Source organism: Bufo bufo, chromosome 4 (assembly GCF_905171765.1).
Source record: "Bufo bufo chromosome 4, aBufBuf1.1, whole genome shotgun sequence".
Taxonomy (NCBI): Eukaryota; Metazoa; Chordata; class Amphibia; order Anura; family Bufonidae; genus Bufo; species Bufo bufo.
Window position 1 is genome coordinate 225,461,137 of NC_053392.1, and position 12,084 is coordinate 225,473,220.

The following is a 12,084-nucleotide window of genomic DNA, read 5'->3' on the forward strand; positions in this document are numbered from 1 at the left end:
GGGCTGCTGGAGAAGCCTGAGGGCTAGCCTCCTTCGTACGGACTATGGACCCAGAACTTTGGAAACCCCCTCAGTAGTGATGGACGAATATCGGCCGGGAAGATTCGCAAACGCAATCGTGATCAAATGTTCACTTTAATGGCAGGCGAACGTGAAAAACCTTCAGGTCATTATTGCAGCCACCAAATACTTACAAGAAGTGCACAAATCCCAGAACATGGACAGTGACATACCAGAGGAGGATCAATGGCAAAAAATTCCCACAAAAAATATGTATTTTAATCAGGGGCCATTTTTATGCGTCTTAAAGGGAAACTGTCAAAAATTTGGCTTCCTGGTGCCTAGAAAATTTTTATTTTAGGAAACGGGAGTACAGGCCCCAAACATTAAGTATTCACCAGACAGAAAACATCAAGTGATTAGTGAATTTTACTGCAGTCCAGTACAAAAACATGTTAAATGCATATGTTTTAAAGAACAAAAAATATAAAATTAGGTTAAAAACATGGCTAATGAAGTCCTCCCTGAAAAAACCCCAAAAGATAATAGTTAAAATTTGATAACATGTGGTCATCACAGGTGTTTAATTCCTCCGAGGTCCCAAACATTTGGCATTCACCGGACAGAAAAGGCCTTTTATTCCGCTGTATTTACATTAGACAGGGACCATTATTTGTTCTGGGTGGTGGCAGATATGTGTGGGCTGGCATAAGGAAATTCAATTAAACGTGGTCGTCACAGGTGTTGAATTCCTCCGAGATCCATGCCTCATTCATTTTTAGAAATGTGAGGTAGTCCACACTGTTGTGAGCTAGGCGAGTGTGCTTATCGGTCACGACACCCCCTGCTGCACTGAACGTCCTTTCGGACAGGACACTCGACGAGGGGCAAGCCAAGAGTTCCATGGCAAATTGTGCCAGCTCTGGCCACAGGTCAAGCCTGCACACCCAGTAGTCAAGGGGTTCCTCGCTTCTCAGAGTGTCCACATCGGCCGTTAACCCAATGTAGTCAGACACCTGTCGGTCTAAGTGTTCCCTGGGGCTGGATCCAGAGATCGGCTGTCAATAGGTTGGTTGCAAGAATGATCTCATATCCGAAGTGACCAACATATCTTCAAACCGCCCTCTTCTTGCATGCGCTGTAGGATTGGTACTCACAACAGTTTCTCTGTGGGTGGAAATTCCTCTGCCAGCGCCCGCAACAGCAGAATGCAGCATCTCTCGAAGCAAGGCCTGGATGCTGGTAGCATGTCCGCCATTTTGTGTTTGTACCGGGGGTCGAAGTACGTTTCCACCCAGTATTGGTACTTGCCCTTTATGCTTTTTATACAAGGGTCCCTCTTCAACTGGAGCATGAAGGCCCCCATTTGCACTAAATTGGAAGCGGTGGAGTGGCCTGGCTCCTGCTCATCGCCCAGGAGAATGTCGTCCTCGGTCTCCTCCCCTATCCGCGGACACCAGGGATCCCAGGGAAGTTAAAAACGCCTGCTCTTCTTGCTCCTCTTCCTCCCCCCTGGCACTATCCTCCTCTGACTTCTCTTCAGACTCCTGCTGACTTGTCTCAGATGGAGTAGTCCCCCCTGGGAATTCATTCAGCGTTGCGACTTCCTCATCTTCCTGCTCCTGCTCCTCGACGGCTTGATCAATGACACAACACAATGCACGCTCCAGGAAAAAGGTGTAAGGCACGATGTCACTGATGGTGCCCTGGCTGCGTCTGACCAATTTGGTGATCTCATAAAATGACCACAGAAGTCTACATGCGTCGGGCATGAGCAGCCACTGGCACGGTGAAAAAAAAACAAGCTCCCCAAAACCCCAGAGTTCGTACAGGTAGTCGATAACGGCATGTTTTTGCTGGAGCAGCCTATCAAGCATATACAAGGTGGAGTTCCAGCTCGTCAGGCAGTCACAAATCAGTCGTCTGACGGGCAAGTGGTGTCACCGCTGTATGTCAGCAAGGCGAGCCATGGCCGTGTCAGATCTTCTAAAATGGCCAGAGATTTTCCTGGCCTGCCGCAAGACGTCCTGGACCCCGGGGTATTGGGCAACGAATCGCTGCATGACTAAGTTCAGGACGTGTGCCATGTAGTGATGAGCGGCAGGGGTCATATTCGAATTCGCAATATTTCGCGAATATTTTGTAGAATATTCGTTGAATATTCGCAAGTTCGAATATTCGTTATATTCTACATTCTTTTTTTTTACTCGAAAATCGGCAAGGTAATGATCGCGTAATATGCAAATATTATGCGATCAATACAGGCGTAGGTCAAAAATATATAGCACTAAATTGAATATAGTGCTATATATTAGTTTTTTAGAATATTCGTAATTTTTTTGACATATGCAAACTGTTGTAATTCCTACACCGTTCACCTGATTTGGATGTAAATACCCTCAAATTAAAGCTGACAGTCTGCAGTTAAAGCAGTTTGTTTCATTTCAAATCCATTGTGGTGGTGTATAGAGCCAAAAATGTTAGAAATGTGATGTCCCAATATTTATGGACCTGACTGTATTCTACTGTTCACCCTTCTCGACCCCCGCTACAAAGAGAACTTCTCATCTCTCATTCCTCTGGTGGAGAGGATGAGCAAAACGGTGCAATACCAAAAGGTCCTCGTTGAAAAATTGCTCTAAAAACTTCTGACAATGCTGGTGGCAGAGTCTGTAGTTTCTTGGCCAACCAAGGAGGGGAGACAAGGGGAACACACAGCAGTTCCAACAGAGGCAGGGCGACACTGTCCAAAGCCTGGGACAGTTTCATGACACCCCGCCAGCACCCCACCGTGATGCGCAGCCTAGTGTCACAAGGAGGGAAACATTTTGGAAGATGGTGAAGGAGTACATAGCAGACCATGTCAGCATCCTCAATGATCCCTCAGTGCCTTACAACTACTGGGTGTCCAAGCTGGACACGTGGCACGAACTGGCACTTTACGCCTTGGAGGTGCTGACCTACCATGCCGCCAGCGTTTTGTCTGAGCGGGTATTTCGTTCTGCTGGTGGCATTATAACAGATAAGCGTATCCGCCTGTCAACTGAAAATGTTGACAGGTTGACTCTTATAAAAATGAACAAGGCCTGGATTGACCATGACTTCTCGACTCCACCAGAGGAAAGCCGATGAACATAATGGCACTTTAAATGTGTTGTTTATAATGTACTGAATACACTGTATTCCCATGCACCCCTTCCACCACAAACAAGGGTATATGGTTGAATCTTCCTTTTCTTATCCTCCTTCTCCTCTTTCATCATATCAACACATGCTTATTCGTCGCATATAATGCCCTCGCATTTATGCCCTTCGCATATAATGTTTTACAGGGTCAGCTCACCAGCAGGCCCTCACCTACAATGTATTACAGGGTCAGCTCACCAGCAGACCCTCGCATATAATTTTTTAGAGGGTCAGCTCACCAGCAGGCCCTCCCATATAATGTTTTACAGGGTCAGCTCACCAGCAGGCCCTCGCATATAATTTTTTAGAGGGTCAGCTCACCAGCAGGCCCTCGCATATAATGTTTTATAGGGTCAGCTCACCAGGAGGCCTTCACCTACAATCTTTTACAGGGTCAGCTCACCTGAAGGCCCTCACCTACAACCTTTTACAGGGTCAGCTCACCAGCAGGTCCGCACCTAAAATCTTTTACAGGGTCAGCTCATCTGCCGGCCCGCACCTAAAATCTTTTACAGGGTCAGCTCACCTGCAGGACCTCACCTTATTATACCTAATAGGTAATTTGTGTGCATGCTGCCTTGCTTGGATGTGGTAGCCGTATCTGTTTCTCAGGCTCCCTCTCCTGAATCGAACCATGATTCCACCCTTACCCTTAGTCACCATGGTTTGCGCTGAAAATAACATCAAGAGTTGATAGGGCAGACATCCGAATGGATCATCGCCGTCATGGGGACGTGCGATCGGCCCCAGGTTATCCAGAGTCACCAAAGCAGCAGCAGGCCCTCGCCCATAATGTTTTAGATGGTCAGATCAGCAGGCCCTTGCTTTAAATGTTTTTGAGGGTCAACAGCAGGCCTTCACCTACAATCTTTTACAGGGTCAGCTCACCTGCAGGCCCTCACCTAATTATACCTAATAGGTAATTTGCGCGCATGTTGCCTTGCTTGGATGTGGTAGCCGTAGCTGTTTCTCAGGCTCCCTCTCCGGAATCGAATCATGATTCCCCCGTTACCCATGGTCTACATGGTTTGGGCTGAAAATAACATTGAAAGTTGATAGGACAGACATTCGAATGGATCGTTGCCGTCACGGCAACGTGCGATCGGCCCCAGGTTATCTAGAGTCACTAAAGCAGCAGCAGGCCCTTGCCCATAATGTTTTAGATGGTCAGATCAGCAGGCCCTTGCTCCAAATGCTTTTGAGAGTCACCAGCAGGCCATCAATCATAATTTTTCAAGGCTGTGTATGATGCAATCCTTTATGTGTAACAAAGGGTGTATTGGAGTGCCAGTTCCTTGTCATTTTTGGCATCCCTTTCACTTAGTGCATAGGCTTTATGAGTGTAGGAGTCCCACTACCTGAACAATTGTATCACAATGTGAATGAGGCCCTCCTTTATGTGATACCTCTCCCTTGTAATTTTTGGCAGAACTTTCACTTTGTATACAAGTAAATATACAGACAGAATGTTTCCTAACAATTTTTCCTCTAAAATCGATTTTATCTTTGGTTTGGTGCGTATTATTGTCGGTCTGTAAAAGTGGCGTACTACTCGGACAACATTGTTCCCCGCAGCGACCTGGGAGTCCAAGATGCATCCAGACATCCTCCCCATGCTGTTCCCGAACCATTTAGGTGGTGTTTCCATCATTTTCTGACCTTTTCCTATGAACCACAGACCCTCCCCTCTTCAGAACAGGGGGTGCCTGGTTTAATGCTCGGGTTCTCCCATTGACTTCCATTAAACTCTGTTGCTCGGTAGAGCACTCGAGCACCCCTATGTGTTCAGGCAGAGCACCCAAGCACTTTTATCCTCGATCAACACTACATATAGCAACTGCACCACTGAATGGGAAATTTACCGTATTTTACGCCCCATAAAACACACTTTTCCCCCCAAAAAATAGGGGAAAAATGCCCCTGCGTCTTATGGGGCGAATGCTGACATTTTTACATCGCAGGCTGCGATGTATGAGCAAGCCGGGAGGGACTGGGAGGAGGAGCTGGGGGCCGGCAATTGCGGCGGGGCGGTGCAGTCACTGTACTCCCGCCCCGCCGCTCCAGTGCTGCACTATACAGATATAAAATGTCTCATTCAATTAAAAGTGGTTAAACATGCCCCCTCACTCCTAATATTACTGTACACACTAACAGCTTCTGTAGAATGCAGGCAGGCAGGCTGGGCGGGCGGCAGCGTAACTCCCTGATGTCACGTGCCTGCGCCACCTACATTATGAATGAATCAGGCGGCGCAGGCAAGTGACGTCAGTAAGTGACGCGCCGGCCGCCCGGCCTGACTGCGTTGTACAGAAGCTGTTAGTGTGTACGGTAATATTAGGAGTGAGGGGGCATGTTTAATCAATTTTAATTGAATGAGACATTTTATATTTGTATACAGGGAGTGCAGAATTATTAGGCAAGTTGTATTTTTGAGGATTAATTTTATTATTGAACAACAACCATGTTCTCAATGAACCCATAAAACTCATTAATATCAAAGCTGAATATTTTTGGAAGTAGTTTTTAGTTTGTTTTTAGTTTTAGCTATTTTAGGGGGATATCTGTGTGTGCAGGTGACTATTACTGTGCATAATTATTAGGCAACTTAACAAAAAACAAATATATACCCATTTCAATTATTTATTTTTACCAGTGAAACCAATATAACATCTCAACATTCACAAATATACATTTCTGACATTCAAAAACAAAACAAAAATAAATCAGTGACCAATATAGCCACCTTTCTTTGCAAGGACACTCAAAAGCCTGCCATCCATGGATTCTGTCAGTGTTTTGATCTGTTCACCATCAACATTGCGTGCAGCAGCAACCACAGCCTCCCAGACACTGTTCAGAGAGGTGTACTGTTTTCCCTCCTTGTAAATCTCACATTTGATGATGGACCACAGGTTCTCAATGGGGTTCAGATCAGGTGAACAAGGAGGCCATGTCATTAGATTTTCTTCTTTTATACCCTTTCTTGCCAGCCACGCTGTGGAGTACTTGGACGCGTGTGATGGAGCATTGTCCTGCATGAAAATCATGTTTTTCTTGAAGGATGCAGACTTCTTCCTGTACCACTGCTTGAAGAAGGTGTCTTCCAGAAACTGGCAGTAGGACTGGGAGTTGAGCTTGACTCCATCCTCAACCCGAAAAGGCCCCACAAGCTCATCTTTGATGATACCAGCCCAAACCAGTACTCCACCTCCACCTTGCTGGCGTCTGAGTCGGACTGGAGCTCTCTGCCCTTTACCAATCCAGCCACGGGCCCATCCATCTGGCCCATCAAGACTCACTCTCATTTCATCAGTCCATAAAACCTTAGAAAAATCAGTCTTGAGATATTTCTTGGCCCAGTCTTGACGTTTCAGCTTGTGTGTCTTGTTCAGTGGTGGTCGTCTTTCAGCCTTTCTTACCTTGGCCATGTCTCTGAGTATTGCACACCTTGTGCTTTTGGGCATTCCAGTGATGTTGCAGCTCTGAAATATGGCCAAACTGGTGGCAAGTGGCATCTTGGCAGCTGCACGCTTGACTTTTCTCAGTTCATGGGCAGTTATTTTGCGCCTTGGTTTTTCCACACGCTTCTTGCGACCCTGTTGACTATTTTGAATGAAACGCTTGATTGTTCGATGATCACGCTTCAGAAGCTTTGCAATTTTAAGAGTGCTGCATCCCTCTGCAAGATATCTCACTATTTTTGACTTTTCTGAGCCTGTCAAGTCCTTCTTTTGACCCATTTTGCCAAAGGAAAGGAAGTTGCCTAATAATTATGCACACCTAATATAGGGTGTTGATGTCATTAGACCACACCCCTTCTCATTACCGAGATGCACATCACCTAATATGCTTAATTGGTAGTAGGCTTTCGAGCCTATACAGCTTGGAGTAAGACAACATGCATAAAGAGGATGATGTGGTCAAAATACTCATTTGCCTAATAATTCTGCACGCAGTGTACTGCAGAACTGGAGCGGTGGGGGGGAAATCTGTTTGTGACAGTTTTATTGGGGACATCTGTGGATGGCACTGTTAAGGGGTGGGGGGTCTGTGGATAGCACTGTTATGGGCTGGGGGGGTCTGTGGATGGCACTGTTATGGGGTGGGGGGGTCTGTGGATGGCACATATATAACAGTGCCATCCACAGATCCCCCATAACAGTGCCATCCACCCATCCCCCATAACAGTGCCATCCACAGATCCCCATAACAGTGTCAGCCACAGATTCCCCCCTGTAACAGTATACTTCACAGATCCCCCCCATAACAGTGTCCGTCACAGATCCCCCCATAACAGTGCGTCATCCACAGATCCCCCATAACAGTGCGTCATCCACAGATCCCCCATAACAGTGTCCTTCACAGATCCCCCCATAACAGTGTCCTTCACAGATCCCCCCATAACAGTGTCCTTCACAGATCCCCCATAATAGTGCCATCCACAGATCCCCATTAATAGTGCCATCCACAGACCACCATTAGTTCCAAACCCACCAAAAGCACACCTTTTGGTTAAGAATATTTTTTTTCTTATTTTCCTTCCCAAAAACCTAGGTGCGTCTTATGGGCCAGTGCGTCTTTTAGGGCGAAAAATACGGTATTGTGCCACTAATACACAGCAAAAATGGCTTTAGAACATATAACTGCACCGCTGAACGGCAAATATATTTTTTTATTTTTCTACTAGTACACACCACAAAAGGCTTTAGAACATATAACTGCACCGCTGAATGGCAAATATATTTTTTCTTTTTGCACTAATACACGCCACAAAAGGCTTTAGAACATATAACTGTACCGCTGAACGGCAAATATATATTTTCTTTTTGCACTAATACACGCCACAAAAGGCTGTAGAACATATAACTGCACCGCTGAATGGCAAATATATTTTTTCTTTTTGCACTAATACACACCACAAAAGGCTTTAGATCATATAACTGCATCACTGAACGGCAAATATATTTTACTTTTGCCACTAATACACAACAAAAAGCCTGTAATTTTCGCACTTCACCACACAACAGCTAATAAGTCTTTTTTCCCCACTAAAACATGGTGATGGATCTTGTGACAGACCATGTGATGAGCGCAGTGACATCACCACAGGTCCTTTTCCTCCTCACAGCAAAGAAGAAGAAAGAAGAGAAGCCGGGCTGCGCAAACAAGTGGATTAAGGTGAGATCAATTATTTTTTTTTTAACCCCTCCAGCCCTATTTTACTAAGCATTCTGTATTAAGAAAGCCATTATTTTCCCTTATAACCATGTTATAAGGTAAAATAATAAAATCTACACAACACCTAACCCAAACCCAAACTTCTGTGAAGAAGTTCGGGTTTGGGTACCAAACATGCCAATTTTTCTCACACGCGTGCAAAACGCATTAAAATGTTTTGCACTCGCGCAGAAAAATCTTGCTTTTTCCCACGACGCAACCGCATCTTATCCGCCCCAAATCCATGACGCCCGTGTGAAAGAGGCCTAATAAAAAAGGTTTGCTGGAATAATGGCAATTTGGATCCCCAGTCAGTGCTGCAAGGTGTAAGGCATTTGTGGATCCGCAATACACGGCTGCTGTTGCATGGGCATTCTGCATCACGGATGCGGACCCACTTTAATGGGTCCGCAAATCTGGAGATGCAGGATGGTGCGGAACGGAAGCAGGACAGACGCATGTTCTATCCTTTTGCGGAACGGGCGGATCGCGGACCCATTAAAGTGAATGGGTCCGGCGATCCGCTGCGGCTGCCCCACAGTTGGTGTTCGTGCGTTCGTGTGCAGCAGGCCTAATAGGAATGTTCCTATTACCCAGGCTGTAACCTCCCCTACTGAAACCTGTTCAATATAAATGCTGTAAAATGATTCCACCCTATCTTTTCCCTACACCTTGAATAATCTTTCCCTGCACTTGTAAATCATTTTTTTTAGCACAAATAAGTTTTTTCTAACACTGTCCCCTAGCGCCTGCATATGTCTCTCCTTGCACTAAGTACACTGGAAAATGGCAGAATCCAAGATGGCTGAGGCTATTTATAGGTCTATGACATCACAGGGCTGGCTGGCTGCTGATTGGCTGCATGCATGGCATTGTGGGTGATCCCGCCTTCCCAGAGTCCCTTTCTCCATGTCCTTACACGTGCAGTAGCCATTTTTGATTCGTTACCACGAAACGTGAGGAAATTGGTCTTCGGTGCAAATCGAATTTTTCCTGAAACTCTGATTGAATTCCACTTCGTCAGCTTCGACTCGCTCATCTCTACCAATGAGCCCTCTTGTCGGCAGGAGAGGAGGCAAGCCTATTACATATGATCTAATAAACAGTAAGAAGCGCTATTATTTTTTAAGGTAGCAGTTTGCCCTTTTGTCTGCAGGAGAGGAGGCTAGCCTATTACATATGATCTAATAAACAGTAAGGAGCGCTATTATTTTTTATGGTAGCAGTTTGCCCTTTTGTCTGCAGGACAGGAGGCTAGCCTATTACATATGATCTAATATACAGTAAGGAGCGCTATTCTTTTTTATGGTAGCAGTTTGCCCTTTTGTCTGCAGGAGAGGAGGCTAGCCTATTACATATGATCTAATATACAGTAAGGAGCGCTATTATTTTTTATGGTAGCAGTTTGCCCTTTTGTCTGCAGGACAGGAGGCTAGCCTATTACATATGATCTAATATACAGTAAGGAGCGCTATTATTTTTTAAGGTAGCAGTTTGCCCTTTTGTCTGCAGGAGAGGAGGCTAGCCTATTACATATGATCCAATAAACAGTAAGGAGCGCTATTATTTTTTAAGGTAGCAGTTTGCCCTTTTGTCTGCAGGAGAGGAGGCTAGCCTATTACATATGATCTAATAAACAGTAAGGAGCGCTATTATTTTTTATGGTAGCAGTTTGCCCTTTTGTCTGCAGGACAGGAGGCTAGCCTATTACATATGATCTAATATACAGTAAGGAGCACTATTATTTTTAAGGTAGCAGTTTGCCCTTTTGTCTGCAGGAGAGGAGGCTAGCCTATTACATATGATCTAATATACAGTAAGGAGCACTATTATTTTTTATGGTAGCAGTTTGCCCTCTTGTCTGCAGGAGAGGAGACTAGTTTATTTCATATTTTAGTGTAAAGTTGTCCAGTGTAAAGAAACATTATACTGGAGGTAAAACGAGCTTTTCCTGTGTATGTTAATCTGCATGTATAATGCATGGCTTTAAAAGCAAGACAATTGGCATCAGCTATAAAATAAACACCTACATTGTGGGAAGTATTTTGGCCGCACTGTCACAGATTAGTAATTACTAATGGAAGGATAATGAAGAGGTATGCTATAATAATGAGGAGGAGGTTTATGCTAAACTGAGACAGGGCATAGTATAAATAGAAATTTTCCTCAAACCTATGAATGCTCTTTGATCTGCAGAGCATATGAATTGGCTCCAAACTTAAAACATGAAAGCTAAATTACCCCAAGACCACCGTTCAATAATTAATGAAGGAGAGGAGAATGAAATGGTGAGTTGTATATTTCCTATTATATATTACAAAGTACTAAATAATGTATTTAATATCAACAAGAATCATTAAAGGGAACCTGTCATCACCTTTCTGCTGCCCATACTAAAGGCAGCATAAAGTAGAGACAGGTGAGTTGATTTCAGCGGTCTGTCATTTATAAGTTAAAAGTAAGTGGTTGCCGAGAACCAACATCACAATCATTGCAGACTTAGGCCTCATGCACACGAACGTATTCTGTTTCCGTGTCCGTTATTTTTTTTTTGCGGATAGGATGCGGACCCATTCATTTCAATGGGTCTGCAAAAAATGCGGATAGCACATTGTGTGCTGTCCGCATCTTTTGCGGCCCCATTGAAATGAATGGGTGCACATCCAAACCGCAAAAACTGTGGCTCGGATGCGGACCAAAACAATGTTCGTGTGCATGAGGGCTTAAGCTGAAAGATATAAAAGTAAAAATTCCAGTGACATAGTATAGCTGCAATTTGGACACTGTGCACCAACATGGTTTATCTATTATCCTACTTGTGTTGTCAGCCACAGAAGTAATTCCTTACAAATTATTTTATAACCTCTATTGATTTATTCTCATTCTTATATCATTTTAATGCAAGTAAGGGCTCATTCAGACGGCTGTGTGTTTTGTTCTGCACCCATTCCTCATTTTTGCGGGACGGGTGCGGACCCATTCATTTCAATGGGGCCACAAAAGATGTGGACAGCACACCGTGTGCTGTCCGCATCTGTTGTTCCGTTCCGCGGCCCTGCAAAAAATATAGAGCTTCTCCTATTCTTGTCCTCAATTGCTGACAAGAATAGGCATTTTCAATGAGAGTGACGGCCATGTGCAGTCGGCAAATTGCGGAACGCACACGGGCGGATAACCGTGTTATGCAGATTCGCAATTTGTGGACCGCAAAACACATACGGTCGTGTGAATGAGCCCTTAAAGGGAGGTATCATTTTGAATAGCTGTCACTTTCAAAAGCTGAAGAGGGATTTACAAATAATTAGCAATTATCTTTAGTATAAACTACAGGAGCAATATCTATAAAACTAACTACAGGACACATAAAATATAACAAATCACCCCCAACACATAAAACAAAGGTTTCTTTTACTGCTGTGTCACATTACCCATCATGACTCTACTGACGTTACATTTTCTTAGCACATACCACATCTGTTTTTAAATGCACTCTGAGTAACTTTAAGGGAACTTGTCACGTTGAACATGGTGTCTGAGCTGCAGGCAATAGGTTATAGAGCAGTAGTATTGAGCACGAATATTCGAATATCGCCACTTTGAGAATTTGTGAATATTTAGAATATAGTGCCATATATTCGTTATATTCAATATTCGTCAATTTTTCCATCTGAAGTCATGATT

General features: G+C 44.4%; 1 protein-coding gene across 1 annotated transcript in view; it reads left to right on the forward strand.

Annotated features, from left to right (window-relative positions):
- Positions 1-10,582: 10,582 nt before the first annotated feature.
- The window catches only part of LOC120997962 (probable cation-transporting ATPase 13A4), a 189,958-nt gene continuing 188,456 nt past the window's right edge, over positions 10,583-12,084 (forward strand). The window contains exon 1 of the mRNA XM_040428344.1: positions 10,583-10,691. Coding sequence (XP_040284278.1) covers positions 10,629-10,691 — 63 coding nt within the window. The 5' untranslated portion in view covers positions 10,583-10,628. The remainder of the gene's footprint in view (positions 10,692-12,084) is intronic.